Source organism: Amblyomma maculatum, chromosome 1 (assembly GCF_055883805.1).
Source record: "Amblyomma maculatum isolate TAMU_Amacu chromosome 1, ASM5588380v1, whole genome shotgun sequence".
Classification (NCBI taxonomy): Eukaryota; Metazoa; Arthropoda; class Arachnida; order Ixodida; family Ixodidae; genus Amblyomma; species Amblyomma maculatum.
In genome coordinates, this window is record NC_139344.1 from 295,732,797 (window position 1) to 295,760,757 (window position 27,961).

The 27,961-nt window shown below is 48.0% G+C and overlaps 1 protein-coding gene across 1 annotated transcript in view; it reads left to right on the forward strand.

Moving 5' to 3' along the window:
- LOC146206840 (uncharacterized) overlaps positions 1 to 27,961 on the forward strand; it is a 391,032-nt gene that overhangs the window by 143,602 nt on the left and 219,469 nt on the right. The window contains exons 6-7 of the mRNA XM_084587067.1: positions 23,479 to 23,554; positions 27,363 to 27,483. Of these exons, the coding sequence (XP_084443193.1) occupies positions 23,479 to 23,554; positions 27,363 to 27,483 (197 nt within the window). The remainder of the gene's footprint in view (positions 1 to 23,478; positions 23,555 to 27,362; positions 27,484 to 27,961) is intronic.

Here is a 27,961-nt window from a genome sequence, read left to right on the forward strand (position 1 = left end):
CATTATTTACAAAGTACAAAAAGGACAATGAGTTTGCGTCGCTCACGCGCAAGTGTCCGAGTACTGTCCACAAATGCCTGCGCGTGAGCGGCCACTGCAATTGATAAAGCCGATTCTGGGTGTATAGTGTTTCCTTCCAGTAGCGGAAGTCGTGATCACTGGGCCTTTCGGTGAAGTTTGTACTGGGTCGGCTGTTTTGAAATCAGCTGCCTCCGCAACATCCCTACTTGTTTTCTAACGGAACGGACCAGCTTCTGAGAGCTCAAGGGAAAAGCTTGATAGAGGTAATCGTTCAGGCGCTCAAAAGAACTAAGGCGCGTTCCCTTACTGCCAAGCTAGAAATGAAAGAGGCTGACTCCAGGCAGCAGGAGAGAGATGACGCGCGTGCAGTCTCCGACCTTGCAGAGGAACGGTGAACAAAAGAGCGGTGGGAGGGTGCCAGACAGACAGTTCAATGAAATTGAAAACCAGCCGGCCCCATCGAACTCCGATGGGAGAGAAACGGGAGCTAGTTCAGACAATACAGGACAATCGGAAAGCGAGGAAAGTAATTATGCGCGATTGTTTGTGCTTCCGTCGTCAGTGTCGCTAGATCGCACTCTGGGAAAGGTGACCAGAGACACGCTCATTACGGGGCAGACAGAACACATCTCAAAAATGTGTGGGATACATGTAACGAAGGAGTCGCTCGTAAGAATGCGAGGTTCCATGTCAAAATAGAATCATGTATCGACACTACAGTTGCGTCAAAGGCATCGTCTTTGAATAGCTGGTAGTGCCCGCGAAGTATCTGGCCGACATTTTGTCCCTTTGTCATGGAGCGGGTTGATCGAGACATTTGGGGGTCCGTAAGACAAAAACCTAGTTGCTACATTATTTTATTTGGTTGTTGCAAGGATGTTCAAAGCTACGTGAGGGCATGCGACAATTGCCAAAGAGTGGGGAAACCGCCCGATAAGACCTGCTAAAACTGGTAGCACTGATTTCAGAACCATTTCGTCGGCAAGTAATAGATATTGTGGGACCACTGACAGTGACGAAATCAAGGCACATGTATTTGTTGACCGCGGTTTGTCCGGCCAGCTTGCGGAGGCTATCCCCATCTAAGAGCAGAGTTCTGTGGAAGTAGTCAATGCGGAAGTATTCATTTTGTCTAGGATAAGATTTCTGAAGGAGATCCAGTGCGATCAAAGAACAATGTTAACGACTGTTCTTACTTCAGGTTTCCTGGAAAGGTGCGGGGTGAAAGAAATTCACAGTTCCGTTTATCATTCGATAATCGAGCGCATAAAGATAGCTCTGATCTTCCGGAGGAAACGACAGTGGGACGCACGTATTCCCACCATACTATTCGCTTTGCGATACAGTTACTCATGATGCGACCGGATTCATCCCGGCAGAGCTAGTGTACGGTCGAGCCTACGCTCACCGTCACGGCTGTTAAAATAATTTTGGGAGTCAAAAGGCACAGACCCAACCTTAGTAGAGGGCATACTAGACATGCTAAGAAGGCTTTACCATTGCCGAGAAATCACAGAAGCCTAAATGAAACAGGCATATACTGGGGCGAAACATTACTACGACAGAAATGCGAAGTTACAGTCGCATCAAGAAGGCGATCAGGTCCTCGTCCTGCACCTATCGCGAATGATTAAGCTCGAGGTTCAATGGAAGGGCTATTCAGAGTGGTGAAAAAGGTTTTAGAGACAGACTACGCCCTCGAGCGGAAGCGATTGAAGGCGCAGAGAGACCATGATCTAAAACCACAACCTCATGCAACGATATGTGAGCGAGATTCAGACAGTCAACATGGCGTTAACCATCAGTGAGAAATTAAAGGAAATTTCTGAGCTGCGCAACCCTAGAGAAAATATTGAGACTGATAGGTCAAGAAAGTAGCAGCGCCGGGTGAGGGACTGACTGAAATGCGAAGGGCTGACTTGCACAACGTCATCTCCGAGTGCGACGGCATATTCTCTGAACGACCAGGACGGACAGCGCTCTTAAATCATGATATTGAGCTGACCTCTGCGATACCGATCAGGTTGCGGTCTTACAAAACGGCTCCGCGTAAGCAGCAGATACTGACGGACGAGGTGGAACACATGCTCGAACTAGGAATTATTGAAACGTGCGATAGCGCCTATGCATCTCACATGATACTTGTGGAGGTACCGTGGAAGGATTCTCGTCTTTGCATAGATTATCGGAAGCTAAATGCACTAACAAAATATCAGGCATATTCGATTTAAAATGTAGAAGAGCGTATAGGCAAAGTGAGTGCCGCGAATTACGTATCCACGCTGGACTTAGTACGTGGATACTGACAGGTACCCAAGACCGAAAGAGCAAGCCAGTACTCCCCTTTTATGATATCTATGGGCAGTTTCGGGCTGAAGAATGCACAATTTTGCTTCTCCATTCTCTTGGACCAAGTACGGAAGGGCGCTGAGAGTTGCGCTATTCCCTGCTTGAATGGTATTGCTCTATTTACAGCTGGATGGGAGGACCACCTTTCGCACTTGAGGGACATTTTCAGCCGACTAAACAGTTACGGTGAAACCTGCTAAGTCCCAATTAGCAAGAGCAGAAGTGAGATATTTGGGGCAGGTAGTGGGGCAGGATGAAAGAAGGCCAGATGGTTTGGAGGTCGACGCAGTTGCTGAATTTCATCGGCGATAAACCAAGACCAAAACACGCAATCTTCTGGGGCTTACGGAGTATTATCAAAAGTACATACCCGCTACTCAGAACTTGCCGCACCCTTGACAAATGCCCTAAGAAACATGCCAAAAAGCACGTTGCGGCGAAGAAATGGACAGTGCTTTTCAGGCGCTCAAGGCAGACCTAGCCCTTTCATGCTCTTCCGTACTGAGTGCATCGATATATGAACATGCCTTCATCGTTTAGTGTGACGCAAGTAACCATGGGTTGGGAGTGATTCTCTGTCCGGTAGAAGAAAACGGAAATGAACATCATGTGCTATTCACCACCAGAAAGCTTATGGCAAGAGAAGAGGCCTATAGCGCATGCGAAAGAGTGTGCTTGCCTGGTTTGATCATCCCAAAAACTGGCTTTCTACCTCTACGGAACCCCGTTCGTTTTTGTGACAAGCCACTGCCCACTAACATGGCTCGACTACTGAGATGGAGCCTTGCGCTTATGGGGGTTACTCTTGGACTAATGCGCCAGAGGGGGCTAGACGCGGAAATCGCTTTCTAGCCCCGGCGTGCCAGCCCTGACAAAGCTGTGATCCCCAACCCGCGATGCGAGAAGTCGCCACTGCCGCGGGTTCAGGCCAGAGGGGATATACACCGAGTTACGTACTCCGACAAAATGCAGCACTCCAATACAACCGCCGTAACGAGCGAACGTCCCGCTCGTGTACGGGGGTGAAATACAAACCACCGAATGGCGAGCACACGCAAGGCGGTGAGAGAAGTGCTCTGCTAATCTGGCATGGCTTTGCGCTCACGACCAGCAGCGGTCAGTGCGTACGATGACCGGGCGACGAAGCTGATTGCGGCGGTCTCCCCGGTGGAAAATACAACCGTACGCGTGCAAGATCAACCGCCGAAATGCCCCCCGAGAGACGAGAGAGGCACGCCCATCTCCGACTGGAGAGAGGAGGCGTCCCGGGTAGGCCAGGAGGAGAGAGGAAACCTGCGGCATTGTCGCTGCCGGATACTAGGAGGCATGGGGGGGGGGGGGGCAGTGCTCCCTTTCCTTACCCACCTCCCTAACAGCGAGTGTGATCTCGCTGGATAATTACGCGCGGCTCTTATAATGGGGTGTGGGATTCGTGTGTATCCCCACATCCTCCTCCTTAAAACCGGCTTGCGGCTAAATGTAGCCGCGTTCACCCAGGGATATACCTAGTAGGGATATACCTAAAAGCTAAGCATAGCTTAACTTTTAAACCCATTTAGAAAAGTGCCAATATATAAAAGTCGCAGACAGCTCAGCCACCGGCGCGGCCCCAGAAGGCTGTGGGGGCCTGACAGCAAGGCAGGGCCGACGACCGCCGCAGATAACCATGGAGCCAATGGTGGAAGTATCGACGGCTGTAGGCACACCACAGCATTCACCGTCGGTCGGCCACGCAGCTTGCCGGGGGACACGCGAGCGGCGGTTAGAAACTGCTTCTTGCCATTGCGTAGTGTGCTGCAGGCTCCATTCAGCGGGTCGACCGTTGTTTGCTCCTGGCTTACCTCTTTTCTCTCCGTCGTCGACACAGCCGAGGGCGAGCGCAGCGGTGGGCCAAGCTGCTACCGCTAATGAGGCTGCGGCCGAGGGTCTCGAGTGGCACCAAGGCGTCCTCTTTGCTGCAGGTTTCACTTTTGTAGAGAGGCGCACGTTCCACGAACTCCAGCTCGCTCGCTCTGTGGCCGACCGGAAACCGTTTTCTTGGTGGTCTGGTTGACGATGACAGCAGGCGCTGGGTGCAGGAACGCGGCCGTTCCTTGGACGGCTTGGCCTTTGATGACGCAATGGGCGTCGTGGCGTCCGCTGGCCTCCCTTTCGGCTGGCTTCAAGGCTGAAATCTGATAGTTACCTTTCCCCCTTTACATTTGTCTTTTTAAATCTATCCCCACTCGGTCTTTTCCTGAGAGAAAGCGCGGGCTTGCTTTGGAAGAAAAATGCGCCCAATATCGACAGAGCGTCCCGTCGGTATTCAGCACGAGAAATTACTCCTTGCGCGTTGGACAGAGTTACGTCTGCCATGTACGCAAGCTGTAACAAGGCGCGATGCTCGAAATGCCGAGCCTGGGGAGAGCGTCCTCCTCGGGCCACGCAGAGAGGCTCGGATTGCGGTGCGCTTTGTGTAAAGCCTAGCTACGCCATCTTCACTTCCAGCTCTGTCGCTCGTTGGCGTGTGCCTGACGCAGCAACCGTGGCGTTGTTGCGAACTTATAGAGTACTTCTACCCGTTCGACAAATTCACCATGCACATCGTCAGGAAGCGAAATGACACAACTTCAAGCACGTCTTAGGGCCACCCGCATGGCCAGCGAAGCACCGGTAACGCGATATAACTCGTCTCAGCGTGGCGTCCAACCTCTAAGGACTCATGTGTACCCTTCTGGTTTGGAAAACGGTTGCACAAGGGCTATCGGAGTACAGCAGGCAGGGATCCAAAGCGCTCACCGCAATATAAGTTGTGTTCGTGCGCCCGCACAGGCAGGAATACCAGCGTGCCCTTATGTGCGCCGCGGCCACGCCGCTCGGCTCCCAGAGCCCGTCGAACATTGGGCGACAAAAAATGAAAAAAGAATACCACCGCTGTTCCTTCCAAAGCTCCCTTCGGCTGACTAAGCTCCCCACTGCACTGATGACATTAAAATAGCCACCACTTTCCCCCAGAGAAACCGAGTAGTCCGCCCCTTCTCTGAGGCTGCGAGCTATCGCGACGAACTAGCTAACGGGCGCGGCAGAACGGAATCTTATATAACTTCTTATGCCATCAATGTGCGCGCAAAAAAGTGCCTTCGCTACAACGTTATCCATCAACCCGTAGAGCATGGTAAAGTAAAAACACTACGAGAGAATGCCGATCACACAAGCGTCCGCACGTCACCCTGCTGTAGAGCGGTGGAGCCGTGTGATCTCCTGCTCTCGCAGAATATCCCAAGATGACAGTGGCTAGCGTCAGCTCCTTAGCTGTCGCAGTGATAAAAGTTATGGTGGTTTTACTTTGTTGCCGTTTGCATTACCCCTGTAGTATTAGAAGAGACTGACAGTCAGTCCTGCTCACTGCCATGGCTAGTCGGATACACAGAGACAATCGATTTGTCACACGTTGGGGGCCAATATATGGGGGTTACTCTTGGAATAATGCACCAGAGGGGGCTAGACGCTGAAATCGCCTTCTAGCCCTGGCGTGTCAGCCCTGACAAAGTTGTGATCCCCAACTCGCGGTGCGAGAAGTCGCCACTGCGGCGGGTTCAGGCCAGAGGGGCCAAACACCGAGTTACGTACTTGAACAGGCTTTATTTTACCCAAGTATACGGCAAAATGCAGCCCTCAAATACAACCGCCTCAACGAGCGAACGTCCCTCTCGCGTACGGGGTTGAAATACAATCCACCGAATGGGGAGCACACGCAAGGAGGTGAGAGGAGTGCTCTGCTAACCTGACGTGGCTTCGCGCTCACGGCCCACAGCGGTCAGTGCGCGTACGATGACCGGGCGACGATGGTGACGGCAGCGGTCCGCCAGGTGGAAAATACAACCGCGCGCCTGCAAGATGAACCGCCGAAAAGCCCCCAGAGAGACCCGAGCGGCACGCTCGTCTTCATGATGGATAAGAGGGCGCAAACTGAACGTGGACACAGAGAAGAATACAACAAGACAAGCGCCGTGGGGAGAGTTGGTGTCCCGGGTAGACCGGGAGGAGAGAGGGAAACCTGCGGCCATGTCGCTGCGGGATACTAGAAGGCAGTGGGGGTGTCAAGTATGCCCTACCCTCACCCATCTCCCTAAAAAGGCGCGTAATCTCGCGTGATAATTACGCGCGGCCGATATTATGGGGGTGCGGGATTCGTTTATCCTCACACGCTTCAAGATCTGAATTTTCACGGGCGGCACAAAAAGGTAAATGGTAACGTCGATGGTTTGAGCCGTGCATGCCAATCCTTTTGCCGCTTCCGTAAACGAGAAAGATACATATGTGTTCTGCTAAGCGTTTAAGTTAGGTGAGGGAATTTACTGTTCTTTTTGTGACAGAAAAGAGAGAAAGAGTGAGACGGAAAACGGTTGGCAGTAGTGTGACGGGGTCTGCAAATACGATGCGAGGCAGAGATAATTTTTTATCGTGCAATATTCTGGAAGATCGAAATCTTTTCCTGGCGCTTACTTGATTTGTGACTCCAATTGCGGTTTAGGTGTGACCAAACTGCCGAACGAAGAAGCTGATCTGTAATGTGGAGCAGCGGAAACTCCTCACCGTTCGAGACCTTCCCGTCGGCGAAGGAGTTGTGTCCGAGCTAACTTATAGTTTAGAAGGTGTCGGTAGGTCTGCGTTCGCTCCACGGGGGACTGAGTGAGCTTCGTCCGCAGATGTCCCGGCCTGCTAACACGCCTCAACGACCGCTGCCCTTACCCATGGCTAAGGGTGCCTCGATGCGCGCGCCCTCTCCTAGGGTGGAGACAATTGCGTTGTCTGCTACGGAATAGGGCCCATTTCTCATCGCGCTTCAGGAGCGCGCACTGGGATTGAACGCACTCCCTCGAACGAGAGCTGTTTACGAACTCAAAGTTCTCCTTGGGTTCCTACTTTATGCAGTTATACATTGTCAATACACACCAAGCGATGCTAGAGCGTGGTCCTTGGGTTCCTACTTTATGCAGTTATACATTGGGAATACACACCGAGCGATGCTAGAGCGTGGTATTTCGCATGTATATGCGACATCCATTATTATACCCCACATTTTGCGAAACCTCTTCATGTCAAGTGGGCGTTTTGTGGCTTCTTAAAGATGCCTCAGCTGCGGCGGGAAGGAAGCAGTAGAGAATAATTGAAAAAGGGCAGACAGAAGGGCTTTAGACGTGGTCTTTGGAATAATTTTGACCACCTGGGGATCGTGCACTGACTTGGCACAGCACACGGACGCATTCTGCGTTTCGCCATCGAAAACATTGTCACCGCAGTTCGGTTCAAATCCAGGTACTCCGTTTGATTAGTCACCGTGACGGGGCGGCTTTAAACAGCATTTAAACTGCGAAAAACCCATTTTCTGGCAACGCAGCCCTTAATATTGACACTAACACTCCCAATAAAATTAACAATTCCTTCCTTTCGAACTTTGGTAAAAAATTCGTGTCGCATTAACTGGATATTTATTTTCCATTACAACACAGAGCATAAAACTCTAAAAAAATCTATATGTGACGTTGAAAGACACATTAAAAACTGCAGAAACGTCTGGTTCTCCTTACGGCACCATTGTGTTCGGGGCAGATGGCAGAACAGATATGTGTTTCTTTTCTTTGGCGATTTTCGGTAGTGTAGATTAAATAGAAAGCGCATATTTATAAGTTACTGGAGCCAGCCAAAAGCATCAAAAGCTTGCAGCTGCGTCAAGGTATGTAAAAGAGATTTAGGACAAAGCAGGTCTCGACATCAGGGAAATTCACCGCAAAAGTCGTCACTATTGAAAAATATGCAGCAATTTACGTCGCAATGAAAATATCGTTCTACTTAAGTTAAGGACAACCCAGAGGGCTATGGAACGAAAAATGGTAGGGGTAACATTAAGAGAATGGAAGCGTGCAGAGTGGCTCAGAGAAATAACTCAAGTTACCGACATTCTAGTGGAAATTAAGAAGAAGAAATGGGCATGGGCAGGACATGTAGTGCGAAGAGAGGATAACCGATTGTCGCTTAGGGCAACAAACTGGATTCCAAGGGAAGGAAAGCGTAGCAGGGGGCGGCAGAAAGTTAGGTGGGCGGATGAGATTAAGAAGTTCGCAGGGGTCAAGTGGATGCAGCTAGCACAGAACCGGGTTAAGTGGAGAAATATGGGAGAGGCCTTCGCCCTGCAGTGGGTATAGTCAGGCTGATGATGATGATGAAAATATCGTTGTCACAACGTTTCAAACTTTAACCAGCTTTCGTACATCCATGCAGCTGTTTAATATTAGGAGTCGTGTAATCACTGCAGAAATAAATAAATTGGCCACTCTGACATTTCGTTTAATTTACACGAGGCCATGCCGCGCTTGAGCGATTTCTAAGCGTTTAACGTTTACGATGTTCCATTTTACATCTTTTCGAGGCGAATTTACTAAGATTTTGGTATCGAAGTAACTCGCAAATAAAAACAAAACCAGCAGGTCACAGTATATCATCCTTGCATACGAAACTGGTGAAAAGGCTGTATGAGAAAAATAAATTCAGATGAAGTGCGAAAGTATACGCCTTTCGACTGCTCTTAACTGCGAAGGATTACCGCCTTAAATACCTTTAGGAATAATTATTGTAGCTGATTTGAGTGGCCGTTTGCTTGACTAACTTTATTTTAAATGGTTATTTTCTGCCAAAATAGAACCCTGGCCGAGTTGGTATGTATACATTCTAAAACAGCGCAAAATAACAGGGACGAGAGAACGAAACGTACAACACGATCGCTGACTTACAACTGATTTATTGAACATAAGTGAGCAATATATAAGAAGAAATCTGGGTGATAAAACCAGGAGCAGTCGACGTCAAACACGGTGTAGGGGGCCGTAAAAGCGATAAGAGCGTGGTAGGTTGATGAGGGTAAAAGACGATATAATCTAAAAAGAGATGATTGAAGTGAACAGATACATTCGAAAGATGGGAAGCAGTTAATGTGACAAGGTGTAAAGAGCCAAAAACGATAAAAGCGAAGCATCGAAACATGATAAAATTGATAAAATATACAAAAGGAGTGGAATGCATAAAATTGACAGGTTACTGCTAAAAACTGTTTAAACTTTAACGGCGAGTTAAACGATGGCGATCAATGTTTTTCAGATAGAAACCTTATTTCTTTGTCGGACAGAAGCACAGATGGAGCACTGACATAGGTGTAATTATTAGTTTTTATGTTAAAAGCCTCAATCACTTCCCTAGTCAGTTGATCAGCGTGATGTCCTATGACTCTGCATTGTTGAAAATCTGGTAGACATTCGCTACAGTTTTTGATATGGTCTGCGATATGTCCTTTGTCACCTTTTTGCACATCTTTGTTGTGGTCTCGCAAACGATCATTGATGCATCTTCCTGTCTATCCGATGTATTTGTCACCACATGTTAAGGGGATTGAATAGATGACTTCGTTTTCACATGGGATGAATTGTTTTTTATGATTGGTCCTGCAGGTTCTTACGGTCTTGGTAGGATGGTTGACACGATGGCAAATGTTAGCCAACTTTTCTGGTGCGGAAAACACTACTTTTACTTTAGCCCGATTCATGATTTTTTTGAGCTTATGGGACAAGGCGTGGCAGTACGGAATGACTGCGACCTTCTGTTTCTGATTATCCTTATTATCATGAACTCCTTCACATTGCCTGCCTTGTATATTTATCGGCTTTAGAAGCTTCTGGGAGACAGATATAATAAGGTGCGTGGGATAGCCTGCCTGAGATAATCTACTGGATTGTTTTTCATAACTTGAAAGCATGCTGTGTGGCCATGATTTTTTGAGCGCATTAGACAAGCACAGGCCAGCAATGGCTCGCTTCACCAATTTTGAATGAGCTGAATGGTAAGGGACAACTGGTTTCTTATTGCGTGGCTCATAGGTCTAACATATGTGGTGGTCTTGGAAATCCAGCTTGATGCCAAGAAATCTGATGGTATGTTCCTCAGGCAACTCATGTGTCAAGACAAGAGGAAACATAGCTGAAGTGAAAACATTCATAAGATTTTGTACGGTTGACTGGAAAGGCTGGCTGTGACTATTTATGATCACTAGGTAATCGTCAACGTATCTGAATATACGTACCACTGACTGGCTGGGAAGGACTGAGGCCAAAATCCTGTCTATGGAAGCGAGAAATATGTCACTCATTATGGGGGCTATACATGACCCAATGGGTATTCCTGATTTTTGAAGGTAAACGCGATTATTCCATGTACAAAATTTTATCATGTTTCGATGCTTCGCTTTTATCGTTTTTGGCTCTTTACACCTTGTCACATTAACCGCTTCCCATCTTTCGAATGTATCTGTTCACTTCAATCATCTCTTTTTAGATTATATCGTCTTTTACCCTCATCAACCTACCACGCTCTTAACGCTTTTACGGCCCCCTACACCGTGTTTGACGTCGACTGCTCCTGGTTTTATCACCCAGTTTTCTTCTTATATATTGCTCACTTATGTTCAATAAATCAGTTGTAAGTCAGCGATCGTGTTGTACGTTTCGTTCTCTCGTCCCTGTTCTTTTGCGCTGTTTTAGAATGAAGGTTATTTTCTGTAAGCGTTAATTTTGCTGCGTTCTTTTCAGCCAATCTAATTTTTCTACTTCATTCTAAATCAATGTTGAGTTTGTTGAATAATTTTAATTCCAATAATTTGTTTGACTACTTCTTGAGCATTGGTAAATGTCATAGTCATTATTCGCAATCTCATACCTTCTAAGAGTTCGCTTTTATTGCATTCATCTCGTCAGTGCCCCAAAAGCGACACATTTGCTACCTTTGACTTAAACCTTTCTAATTTGTCAACCAGCCTTGGCAGATTTACTTTTTTATTTTCAGGAGATGGATTAAAAGTCGCATAGTAACGATCTGTTTAATCAGTAACAGATACATTTTCAGCTTTAGGCCCATATTACTAGCGGCAGAGAGACGGAGGTCCCTGCGCCACTTCAGCGCATGTTTGTATTTCCTGTGCTCTGTACATATCAAGGTGCCTTTTCTTTGCAAATTATTCCTTCATATTAAATACGCTGTTCATGTCCTCAGCTTCACGCCCTGAAGCGTACGTTGGTTAAGCATTTTAAATACAGTACACGATTCTACGATGTATGCTGGCTTAAACGATAGTACGACATATTATGCATGAAATGTAAATAAATGCCTACAAAATGGCTACGCTGCTTATTTACACACGCGCATACGTTGGGTATTAATTGAAAGCTTTAGACGTAATTACGGAGGGTAAAGCAAGGAAACGAAACAAGCAATATTGTATTCACACTGCATAGGCGTCAACTCTTGGTCCGCTGCCGCTTGTCCCGTTTCACGTTTATAGCCCACAAGTGCCTTCTATTTCAATCTCTACGATATGCAAACACTGTCCAGCCATTTCGGGAGTGTGCACCCGTGAACGCAGGCGAAACGCGCAGTGGAGGCAAACATGGCGCGCGCGGCCACGACCCTTTCAAGACATGTCCTCAGGAGCGGCCAAGGTCCCCCATGGACGCCAATGTGAGCGGGGCAAGCCGGCTGAGCCAGCGGCGGCATATTGCAAGGAGCAAAAAGCACGCGGAAGCGCATCGCGCGCGTTTCGCGAGCATTTGCGCGCATGTACATTTGAGAAAATCTTAATGAAACCAGCTTATCGTCAAAATCCATTGTTTAGACTGTCAGTTTCTTGTTTAATACGCCTTACATTGTGATAAGAGTGGATGTAATCGGGGCCGAGCTATTATATTATTCTCCAGATTTTGTCACTGCTTCTTGGACCAAAAAACACTCCTGCTCTATTGAATAGCGCTGCGGCGCACATAGCACATCTGTAACCGGCGCTTCAAAATTAGAGCACACAGTTGACGAACACTGTTTCGGGTTGAGAATATGCCCTGAAATCTGCATTGCGGCACGTATGAAAAGTTTCTCTCCAAATGAGCGGCATTCGTTGCCTGCGTTACAACGCTGAAACAACTAAGTCTGTTACTTTAATTACATTAATAGCATTTGAAAACTATATTAACACTGCGACTTCTGGAACTAGTGCGACATCTTTCAAACTCTTTTGGGTACCACTGTGAGAAAAAATTACAGCCTTTTAATAATAATGTTTCACGCTGCAGAAGTGTTATGATGATGCTACAGGAATTACGAAGTACAGGAAAGAAACAAATGATTTCTTTCGCATGTTTCTGCCAATAGGTAACCGAGGGGACGCACCTTGCATTGGATGTTAGTTTCTTTCAAGCGGTCAAAAAAGAAAAAATACCAGGAGCACTCATTGCGTGCTTTGAATCCGTAAACACTGAGACAGTTTTGCTTCTATCACGCGTTTATTTTAACCGAGTGAGACCCGCGTTAGTTCGGTTTTACATCGTATTGCGTAGTTTAGCGTTTGATTTTGAATTCTACTAGCAGAGGCCTTTTAAACGATATATGACTTGATGTTGTAGCCTAAAGTTCAATTGCTAATGAAATTACCTTATTAAAGCTGATTAGCTAGAACCAGCAAATAGTATAGTGCAATATCTCGTTCTTGATTATTACAAAGAACTAATTGATGGCAATTAAGACTTCTAATAAGTCTAGTGCAGTTATAATCGACATAAGCTATTCAAAGACATAACACTTGAGGCTCTTATATTCGACATAATCAACACAGCACATTTATACACACAGTATAAATGCGCTGTGTCGCAAGATCCATTAATGATGTGCATTAATATACACATTTCTTTTTTTCAGAACTTTTTCGCTGAAGTTTTATCCCGTGCGATCCAAAAAAGCGTGACTATATCCAGACAAGTGCAGAGTAGCGCAGCGCCGCAAATGGGACGTTATATATGGAAGGGCCCCTCGGCGATACCTCCTTCTTGCCCCTTGCAAGATGGCGGATGCCGGCTTCACATTGCGGAGGGGGGCCGTACGCATCGAAGCATAGTAGTTAATGTAAAGGTAGCACCATCTCCTCTCTCCTCCTCCGGCGCCGACACTCCTTCTCTCGCGTTTCGACCGTGGCTCCACCTACGCAGTGCGAGGCTAGCAAACGCTCTCCGAAGCAGGCACTGGTAAAGGCGCTGCCGCCAGGTCTCACCAGATCATTTCGGCTTGCATTTTGTCGCAATGTGTTCAAGTTAAAATATTTCTCGCTTCTGAAACATCAATACAGGTTATCGAAAGGGATTTTGCGCTAAAATAGTATCAGCTATAACGGACTTACCTCATACGTACGCGGTTTCGGCGTCGGTTCAACTCGCCTTCACCTCTGTGAGTCCGTTGTTCCTCACCAACTGGGCAAACTGCGCGACATGCTTTAAAAAAATTGTACCTATGCTGCAGACGGGAACAATTTAGCAACAGTCTGTGTATGGTTTTTCTGCAGATTGAGTGACTTGCGAGCTACCGATAAACTTGAGAAGCATGCAGCAGTTGTCTTTCATGTGTTTTCGACTTCAACTGCAGGTCTATCACCGCTTGCATGCCTGGCGTGCGAAATAGAGAACTAGCACACTAAACGAAAGCAAACCACGAAACATATGGCTTTTTTCGGCCGCCTAAGAGCCGTCACTGCTTCGTTTAATGCTGCGACACACTCAAAACATGCTGTTAGCTTACATTCACGACAAAGACAACGCCAAAGAGCATGGCTGAGTCGCTAAAAAGCAAGGAATTATTCTATACCTAATAGAGGTCTAACGCGACAAATGTAAAACAATATGATGCGCGGGCATGTGGCACTTGGCAGGGCGAAAAATGAACGAATTCATACACACTGTGTGGCTGCATATTCGGTCAGAGATGAGCACTTGCTCATTTAAGACACAGAGCCACGACCATCGTGCTGAGTTGAAGTCCGGCCGGCTGATTAGGAGCCGCGAAACCTTCCTCCGCTCCGTATCTCCATTTGCGGACGGTTCTCTAAACAACCGTCTGCCATTATGCTCACGTGTGCTGCACCCGACAGCGCAGCAGCATGGCATTTCGAGCAAATCATTAAAAAATTGCCTACAATTACGTTGCTTCCTAATGCGAAATTTGAGCACAGCTAATCAGCTGCTTCACCGTTTCAATAGACTGAGGCAAATATTTCGAGCAAGACACCTATGCACAATTAAAGACAACTTTTTGAAATTTTTACACGTATTCCTTCAAGAAGCACTCCACTTTTGGCTGTCATGAAAGAAGCTTTGCGGTCGGAGAAATGAAGACATTTTTTACAAATGTTTTCTTGAATGCGAAAATAAAGCTTCGACTGACTGCAGCTTTGAGAGCACCGTGCTCGATAGACCAGTGAAAACGGAAACTGACTCCCCCCCCCCCCCTCCCGAAGACGGCTTTCAAGATACTTGCGTGCGGCCGGCCCTGTCTCCATTGCTTTCTTTTCATTGTATGCCGGACGGATTCCCCTCATCCCCTCTCCTTTTCTCTACCATGCGTGCCTTTTTTTCCTGTGCGTGCGTGCGATACTGGCAAACCCATCATGTGCCAATACAAAAAAAGGAACGTAGTCATATTCTCGTTTTATTGACGTGACCATGTCATTCACAGAAGCGAATTATTTTGATATGTGGCAAGGTTAGTCCACGAAGGTTAGTCCAAGATGACACAGTACATAGAAGCACAGCAGTGTCAACCTTTTTCTAGCACCAAACGCTGCTACCACTTCAGCTTCTTCTGTGTCACTGTTGCTGATCGTTGTCTTCTTCAACGTCCAGCGTAGCAGGGCATATATGTCACATTACCCCCCCCCCCCCCCCCTCACGAAAAGCAAAGTCCCGGAGCGCACTAGGTCGAACTAATGACAAATGTTCTCTTCTTGGGCTCCAAGATTACCCCGGAAGGAGACTGCAGCCATGAAATTAGGAGACGCTTACTTCTGGGAAAGAGAGCCATGGCTGGCCTTGACCGCCTAGTAAAGAGCAGATACATTAGTCTGCCAGCCAAGATCCGTATAACACGTGCTATGGTCTTTCCAGTTGTGATGTATGGATGCGAGAGTTGGACTGTGAAGAAGGCTGACCGCCGAAGAATTGACGCGTTTGAATTGTGGTGCTGGCGGAAAATCTTGAGAGTTCTTTGGATGGCCAGAAGATCAAATCAGTCGATATCTGTCGACCATAAACCCTGACTGCTCATTGGAGGGTCAAATTCTAAAGTTAGAGCTCAGATACTTTGGTCATCTGATGAGAAGAGAGGAGTCGCTGGAGAAAGATTTGATGTTGCGAAAGGTTGAAGGTCACCGGTGAAGGGGTAGGCAGCGAACGCGATGGTTAGATGGCATCCTCGAGGCGCTGCAGATGAAGTTATGTGATGTCAGGAAAATATTGAGAGACCGGAAAGCGTGGCGTGATATGGTTCATAGGGTCACGAAGAGTCGGACACGACTGAACGATTGAACTGAACTGAGTACGGCTTCATTCGGGCGACACGAAGAATCTCGGTGCGTGGCATAGAGGACTGTTGCGGCGGATGTACAGGGACAATCTCGTATGTCACAGGAGTGACTGGCCGTAAAACACGGTAGAGTCGTGCGTAGCGTGGCAAGAGCTTCTCACGCAGCCCAACTTTACGAGCAGGAGTCCAGAGCAAGACGATAGAGCCCGGAGAGTAATGGACGTAGCGAGAATCATGGCGCCCTTTTTGGGATTTTGGGATGAAGCCAGTCGGCGGCGAGCAAAACACAGGCGGCGTCAGCTCGGGAGATGGCGTCACGAACGTAAGAACTGGCGTTAGCGGTGGGAGACAGTACGCTGTCAACCGGAAGGGGAGGGTTGCGGCCGTATAGAAGATTAAAGGGTGAGTAGCCTATTGTGTCGTGACGGGAGGAATTATACGCGAACGTTGCAATCGGCAAAGTAATATCCCAGTCACGGTGATCATCCGAGACAAACATTGACAGCATGTACGTGAGCGTGCGGTTCAGGCGTTCGGTGAGGCCGTTCGTTTTGTGGATGGTAAGCGGTGGTGAAATGGTGCTTAATAGAGCAGTGCCGAAGAATTTCGTCGATTACTCGAGGAAGAAAGCAACGGCCATGGTCAGTGAGCAGCTGGCGTGGAGAACCATAGAGCAGGATAACGTCGTGGAGAAGAAACGCAGCCACGTCAGTTGCACAGCTGGTGGGTATCGCTCGGGTGACGGCGTAGCGCGTATTATAATCCGTGGCCATCGCAATCCATTTATTCCCTGACTGAGAAAGTGGGAAAGACCCGAGGAGATCAAGGCCAACTCGGCAAAATGGGTCTATTGGGATGTCGATCGGCTGCAGGGTTCCAGCAGGCATAGCCGAGGGCTTCTTCCGTCGCTGACACCGGTCATAAGAAGCCACGTAACGACGAACAGAGCGATAGAGGCCTGGCCAAAAAAAGCGGCGGCGGACACTGTCGTACGTACGAGATACGCCAAGAAATTCCGCAGTGGGCGCGTCGTGCAGCTGCTGAAGAACGTTGGTACGCAGGTGTTTGGGGGCTACGAGCAGAAGCTCGGCGCTATCTGGTCGCATATTCCGCGGGTATGAGGCGCCGTTGTGGAGCACAAACGGAGCAAATGTAGCATCAAGGTGATCAGTGCTGAGACGATTGATAATGCTGCAAAGCTTGAAATGTTTCAAAAGGTCAGAGATGGCCACACACATGTGTCATCGTCACACTCGCTCGCAGGTGGCGGATCTACCGGGTTGCGGGACAGGCAATCGGCGTCAGCGTGCAGCCGGTCGGACTTGTGGACGATAGAAAAAGTGTATTCCTTCAGAAAAAGCCGGAGACGGAGAACGGGCGGCGAAACAAGTAAGGGCGCAGCTTTGTAATGGCCCACAGGAGGGCTAAGCACTCACATTCTGTGATCGAGGAATCCCGTTCAGCCGTAGAAAGGAGGCGACAGGCATAAGCAATGACGCGAGTGCGACCCATCTGCTGTTGGGCGAGTATGGCACAATACCGTGACTACTGACGTCGGTGCGTACCTCCGTTGGTGCAGAGGGATTGAAGTGCGCCAAAACAGGTGGGTTGGTGAGGGCTGCAATGAGCGCAGAAAAGGCATGGGATTGTTCTTGGTCCCAGCGAAATGGAGTGTCGTTCTTCAAAAGATTGGTGAGTGGATGAGCTGTCTCCGCAGTTGGGTACAAACCGCCGAAAATAGGAGCAAAGCCCAAGAAAACTACGCACGTCACTGGTACAACGGGGTGTAGGAAATGCAATTACAGCATAGTATTAATTGTCTGGATCGGGTTGAACGCCATGGGCGTCGACCACGTGACCGAGCACCTTGAGTTCACGTCGGCTGAAGCTGCACTTCTTCGAGTTCAGCTGAAGGCCAGCTCTTTGGAATACGCCAAGAATGGCATCAAGGCGATGGAGATGGCTTTCTAATGTAGAAGAAAATACAATGACGTCATCGAGATAGCACAAGCACGTCGTCCATATCAAGCCGCGCAGGAGAGAGTCCATCACGCGCTCAAATGTTGCGGGCGCATTACACAATACAAAAGGCATCACCTTGAATTTATACAGGCCATCGGGAGTGACGAAGGCGGTTTTCTCTCGGGCCCGTTGGTCGACTGCGATCTGGCAATAACCGGAAAGAAGATAAATGGAAGCGAAATAACTGGCACCGTGCAAGCAATCGAGGGCATCATCTATCCTGGGGAGAAGATAAATGTCCTTCTTTGTAATTTTGCTGAGGTGACAATAATCAACGTAGAACCTCCAGGTATTGTCCTTCTTTTTAACAAGCACGACAGGCGACGCCCAGGGACTGCTCGAAGGCTCGATAATGTTTTTTGCTAACATCTTGTCTATTTCATCATCTATGACGCGACGTTCAGAAATGGCGACTCGACAAGGTCTTCTGTGAATTGGGCTGGCGTCTCCTATATCGATGCGACGAGGGACGTTTGTCCTAAGGAGCGGTCACCAAAATCTAAAATATCGCTGCACGAAGTCAGAAGGCTCGTAAGTGCTGTAGCACGATCAGGGCGCAAGTTAGGTGCAACCATTCCTGATATGCGGGCCTTCAAAGGTGGGGACGGTGCAGGTCATGTCGACAGTTTAGCAGTATAGGGCCAGGTAAAAGGGCGGCCACTATGACGTCAGATAGTGGGGTCAGTTCGGCGAGAGTAATGCTCTCAGGAAGAACGTGCACAAAAAGGCCGAAGTTCAATACTGGAATATAAGCGTTATTTTCTACATGCCCGATGTTATGAGGGAGAGCGATTCTATGCTGCAGTGTCACGTCGGTTATGGGGCAAACAACGTAGTCGCCATCAGGAACGGAGAGGAGAAGCGACATGAGCACATACACTGCAGCTTCTGGTGGCAAGCGAGTAAATGTAGAGGAGCGGAGACAGAGCGTTTAAATATCAGAAGCCTGCTTATCAGGACAGAGTGGCAGATCTAGTTGAAGCAATCCAGAATAACAGTCAATGAGCGCGGAATGTACAATTAAAAAGTCGAGTCCTAATATAACGTCGTGAGGGCAACTGGTGAGGACTGTAAATAGCACAGGGATGTGGCGGTCGGCAATGGAAATTCTCGCCGTACACATACCAATCACAGTAGCTGTGTTGCCATCAGCAACACGAACTGTAGATGAGGAAGCGGGTGTGAGGACTTTGTATAGGCGTTGACGGAGCTAGGAACTGAGGACGGAAGTGTGGGCGCCAGTGTCAATAAGGGCAGAAACTGAGAAACCATCAACAAGAATGTCAATGTAGTTACGTCTGGGTGCGAGAGTTAGTTCCGAGTTGACATTCCGGGTCGGTAATGCAGCGTCACTCACGGGCGCTGTACTCGGTAGTTTCCCGAGTAGGTGCCTGCGTATGATGGGGAGGAGCTGCAACGAGGCACCGGTGAACGGGATCGACGAGGCGGTGGAGGTGGAGATCGGCTTCAGTGACGGACACTTGAGACGGCTTCGGTGCGAGGTTCATCTGGGTGAGGAGGGAAGTGTTCAGGTCCATCATATGTGGGACGGAGCTCTTCAGGTTGGGCCGGGAAGCGTCGAGGTCCTTGGTAGTATCGACTGTCAGTGTTGTAATAGGAGCGAGGAGTGAAGAAAGTACGGCTACGGCAATAACGCGATGTGTGACCGGCGCGACAGCAAATGAAGGAAATTGTCCTGTCGTGTGAAGTTCGCCACTCTGCAGGATTGAGGCTAAGGTAGCAACGTGGGGAAGCCTGGCTGGCGGTAGCAGCAGCCACTACAGGAACAGGGTGCGATGGTGGCGGTGGCGGCAGGGGGCTGGAGGAGGCGCCGACGTTGGCAAGTTCCTGGCGAACAACGGCCTCTATCATGGCCATGGTGTCGGGCAGCGGATACATTAGTGGTGCAGGAGCCAAGGCCTCGAGTTCTCTCCGGATGATCCGAGTCATGTTCGCTGAGTGAGAAGGCTGTTGCAAAGGCGGTAGGTCATCACAGGTTGATGTAGGCGCCGTGTTCGTAACGCGCTCAAACCGATGTAGGATACGTCGTTATTTAGCCTGCTCGAATTTTCGACAGACTTGAAGTAACGAGTCGACGGTAGAGCAAACCGCGCTGAAGAGGATGTTGAACGCGTCATCCGCGATACCCTTGAGGATATGCCCTATCTTGTCACTTTCCGGCATGTAGCTGTTCACCTTGCGGCACAACGAAAGCACGAAAGCAGTCCTCACCAGTCCTTTAGTCACCTCCGCCAAGATGATACGTGACAAGGTTAATCCACGAAGGTTAGTCCAAGATGACACAGCACACAGAAGCACAGCAGCGTCAACCTTCTTCTAGCACCAAACGTTGCTAAAACTTCGTCTCTTTCTTTGTCGCTGTTGCTTATTGTTGTCTTCTTCAACATCCAGCGACGCAGGGCATATATGTCACAATATGGTCAGCATTTTCATTACTACACTAATAAGCACAAAGAAGACCAGAACGTTAACTCTGCGTTCACCTGCTGTATTTAGCTGCACGAAAGACTTCATCTTCGAAGAATTTTGTACCAGAGCGCGATATACGACTGGTGAGTGTCTTCAGATATCGTTCAAACACCAGCTGGCAAGGAACGACGGCATTCTTTCCCAAATATGATTTTTTTCTTCTTCCTTCCTGGGAATCATGTGCTACACTATAAAGCGCGTACAAAACCGAATGAACTGCCGCGCACACTGTTCACAGCGTGCAAGTACGAGTAGGGCGCAAGTATACCCAGGCCGGCTACGTCATTGGCCAGAAAACAAAACCAAGGGGCTTTAGGATGAAAAAAGAAAAACGCGGGCGCCAGCGGAGGTGCACCTCCAGACGGAGACATCCAAAGGCGAGGGTATAGTCCCTGGGAAAACTCGAGGGATCATAGCGAGGGGGTTGTTGCGACTAGAGGGTGTTCCTTTTGTGAAGAAGCGCGAAAACATTCCAACATTATGGGACGGAATTCAGTTGCTTTCTCGCACTGCTAATAGATGGCGCACAAATCGCAAACGGTAGATGACCCGGCTATCAAGAAACGTTGAGGCACGGCCGGCACGGCTCACTTAACGAGAGAGAATGAGCGCTCGAAAAGAATCGGCGCCGCTCATTTTTACAGGGCCACTGCTCACAGGCACTTCAAAACGAGCGGTTCAAAAGATCTTGCTCTCTCCTCAGCTACCCATCTCTATTCGAGGCGGCAGAAGAGCGTTCGGGCATTAAAAATTGAGTCTATCACTGTGTTCCGTCGTCAGCTTATGACGTTTTTTTGACGAACGGTTGAACAGAAGCCCGGGAAGCACTCGAAAGCGCTGCTTCTCCTGTGATATTTCCAGACCAGCCTCTTCACGGCCGCATCTGCATTTCATCTTCATTTCACTGCCGCCATCGTTACAGCTGCTTAAGCAGAGCAATGGATGAAAGGAGAGGTCGGAAGCGTCTTACGGAAAGCGATCGCTTTGCGAACTATTAGCAATGGCCACGAATGGGAGAAGATTGCTCACCCCTGCTTTAAAAGCCATGATTATGCGGCCGCTCACGAAGGTGGCAAGACCTCCACATATCGGAACAACCTATAGGCCCCACAGTTGAAGGCGATCGCTTCGACGCGAACATCGTTCGAGATCGACTGAGCGCGCTGCCTTGTTTGCAGACGAAAAGCTCGTGGTGTCGCACATTTCAATATTGTGGCTTGTACCATCGTTCAATTAGGGAGAGGCTGTAATTGTTTACCCAGGTCCGCACAGATGGAGCTTCCTGAAGACGTTCGCTGGGCAGCGTGACAGCGTTTCGTAGTTGGACGACGGTGTTCTGCTGGTGTTGCAGTTTTACACGAGGCGATAGCATAGTTTTTTCTCGTCTTTATTGTCTTTATTTCACAAACACTACAGAGTGGCCGATTTTTGAAAAGCGAGCTGGTTTAATATACAGTTAATGTTATTGTAAAACGTTAAAAAATGATGAATGTTTCCGATAGTGCTCTCGAGCCTGAGTAAGGGGAGCTGTTGGGGTTGGAAACCCAGTGGCGGCAATGTTTATTTTATCGACATTTCGGGCGGACACGCTCTGTCCACAAATCCTGTCCACAAGTGTCCACACCAATCATGCATCACTAAATGCGTTTGCAATAAAAGGCCATGGTCCACCCTTCGGTTGAAAATATTTTTCCCCGGTGGCTGTGTGGCTTCGCTCTCAGAACGCAAGGCAGCAAACATTTTTTAAATGTGTAATGAGCATCGCAGTTACAGTCACAGCAATTAACCATTTCTGTCGTGTTTCTCTCCTCCTATTCACTTCCAAAGTTCTTCCTCTCCTCTCTGATCGTCTGGCTTCCGTCATGCCTCCGGAAGCCAAATTACCTTTCCTTCCTCCTCCGCGTTTGGTTGAAGGCTGTAGGAGGGGTTTAAGAACGGTGTCGGAGCAGGGAAACAGCGTGCACGACAACAAAATGGGCAAGCAAGCGGCTCACACAGTTAGTGGTCTCCGCCCACCCTTCATTCAGAGGGACGTACCAGTTTACACCATCTTGGGTAAGGCATCGGTATTGCTGTTACAGCCCCGGATCGACAGCCAGAGTAGAGAGCAGTGTAACTGGCTTTCGAAGGGGAGCATGAGAGAGCTTTTATTTGTTGTTTTTTTCTGGTGTCCGGAACATGCATCGCTGTAGTATATATTTTGCAGAGACTATCTCCAATACCTGATCGAAGCGTTGGGATTGTTTGTTTAAAATGGCGTACCATGGTCAGGGGACATTTAAAATCCGCTGTCTCGTCAACTTTAAGTAGAAGCTTAAGCGTCCTCGTAATATTTTTTTTTTCGCTCATAACTCACACTAAACAATTCACGAACGTAGAAAAGGAAGGAAAGGCCCCGTCGGTGTGGCGCAGAGGTTACGGCGCTCGAGTACTGTGCCCAAGGAAGCGGGATCGAATCTCGGCCTCGGCGGCTGCGTTTCGATGGAGGCGAAACGGAGTGGCGTCCGTGTGCTGTGCGATGTCACTGCACGTTAAAGAACCCCAGGTGGTCGAAATTTCCGGAGTCCTCCACTACGGCGTCTCTCATACCCTGAGTCGCTTTGGGACGTTAAACCCCACAAACCAAACAGAAAACGATGGAAAGGCCACAGCAGAGTAAAATAAAAATTTTACGACTCTATATGCGTAGTGGCCGTACCGAAATATCCGAGAGCACAGCATACCGTTCAATGAACAATAGAGCAAAATTTCTCTGACGCGGTGCCCAAAAAAATTACGTGTATGCGTAGTTTTAACATCTTTCAGAGCCGAAGCCCGCACAGCTGTGTCTTCCGAAAGCGCGATCAGCAATTTGCTCCGCCGAATGCCCTTGATAAGCTCGTGTCATTTTATTCACTCGCACCCGAGAAGCCTACATCTACCGTACACGTAAGCTGCAACAAACAACAAGCTGCCGCAGACAGGGCAGCACCGCAACATTGGCGGAGAGCACTACGAGGCGGCTCGCATGCTTGTCAGCGTACTTATACACCGCCTTCCATCATGGACGTTGTCCTGGTTGACTGGCCCGTTCCGGAGGCCCATGTGCCTGTCGCTTACTGCCGGAAGCGTGAATGGAGAATCGTATTTGCCCAAAGAGTGCCTTTTAGCAGCATAACCACGCTGTTTTCTTTCGTCCAGATACTGCAAGGAAGCGAAAGCTCTTTCCGATGAGCTGGAGAAGCGAGGCAAGGAGCTCAAAGTGATGGATGATCAGGTAAGCATCGTCTCAAAATGGTTCCACTGGAACAAGTATCGTTAGGTTTTCAATAGGGTCATCTATAGATTACTTCGAAAACCGTTTGTTCCTGAAGCGATGTCTGACTTCAGTACAAACGGCTGTTGGCCAATGGTCGGTTGTGCGCGACGGCATAGCGTCCCTGTTAACGTTGGCACCCCTGAAGTAAGAAAGATGTTATGAACAATTTGTTAATGTGATACTTCACACCGAGGAGCTACAAAAAACGAGATTTTTACAACGATAACTGGTCTGCCTTATATAAGCATCCCGGACAAGAACGATAGGCCCCTGTTGCCTGCCGCCGACTGCCCTGGGAAACTTTTTTGCTGAGTTTATATTTTACTGTCACATCAGATAGTGTCACGTTATACGATACGAAGTGCTGCGATCTGATTTCTAAGTGTAAAAAGGTCAAGCATATACTTAAGAGGGTGATTAGGAAGATTCTTTATGAAAAGTGCTTTTTGAGACATGAATACTGCTTATGGCGGACGTGAGAAAACAGTACAAAGCGTAACTAACTTAGTAGACTAATTTCTGATAACGAATACATTTAGGTGACCAGCCGGGTTGGCACAGGGGTTATGGCGCTCGACTACTGTTCATAAGGATGCATGATCGAATCCAGGCCTCAACGGCCACTTTTTGGTGGATGCCACAAGCTAGGCGCCCGTGTGCTGCGCGGTGTTAGAGCACATTAAAGAACCCCAGATAGGCGCCCGTGTGCTGCGCGGTGTTAGAGCACATTAAAGAACCCCAGATCGTCGAAATTTTCGGAACCCTCCACTACGGCATCTCTCATAGCCTGAGTCGCTTTCGGATGTTTAAGCACATAAACCAAACCATGTTAAGCGTCTGGTGGCAATTAGAGATTTGTATCCGGTGGTCATGCAGTAAGCCCGCATCTTTTTAGACCTTCCAAATTGCGATTGCCCTGATTGCTGCAACTGAATAAAATTTGCCAATCTCGAGCCGAAAACAGCACGCTTTCGAAAAAAAAATAGTGTTGTTGCACTCGGAAAAAAAGTTTATGAAGCATGAGGTCTATTTTGCATGGCTTGGCAATAACTAAGCAATGGTGCAACTATAACATTTTCGTCAGTAGCTTTCAAACGATAGACGAAAACAATATAACATATGTGAATGGTAAATATTTAAACTAATAATGTCACTAATTAATTAAATAGAGTACAAATTATACTTAAATCGCCAGTAACTATCCAATGATATGCCACATTATGTATTCTAGATTTGCTAGATTTGCTGAGCTGCTGAATCGTAGTACCCGCGATCGAACTCGACCGTGGCGGCCGCGTTTCGATGGAGGCGAAAGGAAGGGCGTCTGTGTTATGTGCGATGCCAGTTCGCGTTAAATCTCCTCAGGTGGTAGAAATTATTCCCTAACCCTCCGCAATGGCACCTCATTCTCTCTTCTTTCACTGCCGCCTTCTTTCCATCACTTACGCCATTGTTCAGGTGTCCATCGAAATGTGTGACGAATCCTTTCCCGCAAACAAATTTACAGTAAGCCTTATGGGAAAGAAAATGTACAATATTAATTTGACCTCCATCGGGATTAAAGGTCGGAATAGGCAGTGAATTTCCGAGTTGTATCCCTCTAAAACTCGCGCTCTAAACACGTCTCCGTCATTCAATGGCGCCACGTCACCTTATCTACATTGTCTGCTCTGCAGTGCTCACCAATGCTTGATGCTCCACTCCGTGTCGGACAAAGAAGGTGATGTGTAAATTGAGTTGAGGCATTAATCGATGGCCCTGGGGCCGTATTGATCCCGGGTGTTTCAAAAGATCACGTCTTCTGAGGTGAAATTGCCAGAATTTATTGAGCCACAACATCGAGAGTAATCGCGTTTTCGATGTTCCAAAAACTGATACGAATATTACTATCAGCAGCAGATGTGCAGGTAAAACCAGACGCCTAACTCTAATAGTTAGAGAATTAATTTTAAAGAGCAGTTAAACATCTTACTACATTATGAACATTATTCGCTGGTGCAATAGTGCCGCCGAAGCCGTCTTCATATCTCAAAAATGACTGTTTAAAAAAATAGTAGGTGTTTTTTTTTTAAACACATGGTAGAAAAATAGCTCATATATATCCGTTAATCGATACGCCTTCGGGAAGAGTGGGCAGACCAATAAAAAAAACGTACATGAGCAGAATAAAAAACAAAAATTCCACTGAAGGACTAAAATTTATTACGCACTGTGCAGATGCGCCTAGCTGGACGTTACCTCAATAAAGTGGTGGTTTGGCAGGTTCCATGCATCGCGGAGCAAGTTCAGGCTACCGGGGATATAGGGTGTAGGTAAAAGCGTCCCCGGAAAAAAGGTCCCCGGAAGATACGGCCCCGGAAAAAACGTCCCCAGAAGAAACGGGCCCTGAAGAAGCGGCAAGTAGGAAAAACGTCCCCAAAACAAAATCCGGCCCTGAAAATTATTTCTTCCGGACCTCACATAAAAAAAACAAAAACAAAAAAAAACAACATTTTATGCCATTCTTTCTCGGTTTTGAGCCAAATGTAATCATCATTTGGAACCTGCGTCGTTCTGGGCACCCGAAATTTTTACAAAAACTGCGTAAACGCATGAACCCATCTGGCTCTTTATACGTTGCGAGGTTCCGAGCTCCGCAGCTCGTTAAGCAATCATTAGTCTAATATGCTTAGTAATACTGCCCAATGAGATAGGTACATGCGGATCGGCGTATGGTTGTCTCCGGGAACCGGCCAAAGCAGAAGACGTCACTATAATTACTTTCCAGACCTTCTGGCGACGAGGTTCAACTGTTCTGATGAGGGTTTAGAATTGTGATAAGGTAAGCAGGACCAGGCTTAACTAGTCGTGCATCATGGCCATACTAAAGCATCGTCCAAGCTTCTCCAGTAAAGCCGGTGGTCAGCTCGCTTTTTCCCCGCAAACAAAGCGAAGGTGAGGCGCTGTCACTGTATTACCGCTGCCACCATTTTTCTTTTTTTTTTGTTATGAATGCCCGCATCAGTTCGAGGTTCGCGGTCAATTCCAAGCCTATAGGTGAAACCGGTGTAGTAAAGTTAACATGCATCAGTCATCATTGCAGCTCTCTACGGGGAAACGCAGTCTACTTCCTAAAGCGTAAGACTGCAGTTCCCGTTCGGGAACATTTTTCCTACTTCGCAAATAGGGACATTTTTTTCGGGGACGTTTCTTCCGGGGCCATTATTTGCGGGGACATTTGCTCCGGGGACGTTTTTACCAGATACCCTGGGGATATTAACAAAGATCTTGAATTGCAATGAATATCCGAAGCTGCGCTATACATATCCTTCTATTTTTCGTTTTGGATTCATTTGGTCATCTAGCACTGGTAAGTTAGCGAATCCGAGGCTTTGAAGTATTCCTGTAAGCGACCGGACCACTGGTTCGCTAGCAAACGAACCTCAGCTTTGGTTACGTGAGACTGCCACTGGGTTGTTAGTGTGCGTGGCGGTGGTTATCATTGATAGCGGGGCTAACGGCCTTGTGATTTCTGTGACTGGACTCTAGGTGCTTTTGTAGGATGCTGCCGTCATGCGGACGTCCATCGAAGGAAATGGAAAATGGGATTTTGTAAAATATTGCGTTCAGTTGGGGATTCCAGCTCTGCTGACCATGATCTGGGAAAGTCTGGCAGAAGCAGCCGATAGGTGTCCTTTTTCACTGTCGCTTCGCGAATTATAATGTGGCTGACGCTTCAGCGCTGAAAACTTCAGTCTCAGATCTTCACATTATGGGTGACGCGCAGGTGTCTGGGAGCCAGGAGGAGCTCCAGCGACTCACGGGTCGACTCAGACAGAGCGAAGCGGCGCTACACCAATTCAGGACATCCTGCGCGCTCCACAAGCAGGACGCCATCGCAAAGGCAGGCATGTCCGCCTTTCGTCCGCTCTGGGAGTTAGGAATGGCTGTATTGCAGGAACGCTTGCTATATGCTTCAGCGGGCTCAATAATTGCTGATTCTTATACCGTAATGCGCAAAAATGGCGAGCTGGTACACTTGTCGTACTGAACCTCAAGCCTTGTATGCGGAGTTGATTTTGGAAAACGTGCCATTTTCCCCGTGCGTTTGACGTTCGTGATTTTTAAGGGGAAAGACAACAGGGTCATCTAGCTTTACTGTCGCAATAGGTAAATTTGCACACGTTTCTGCTTTTTTTTTTTGTGTGGTGATATATGATGGGGGCTCGCAGCAACGTTCGAGGCATTCAACAGTTCGAGCGGTGTTCTTGTCAGTTAGTGATTTTTGAACAGGTGTCAAGTTATCGTCTTAGAGTCTCTTCATGTAAAATTGAGAAAAAAGGTGCGAGAAAAGGACGTCACATCCTATTCTAGCTACGGGATGTT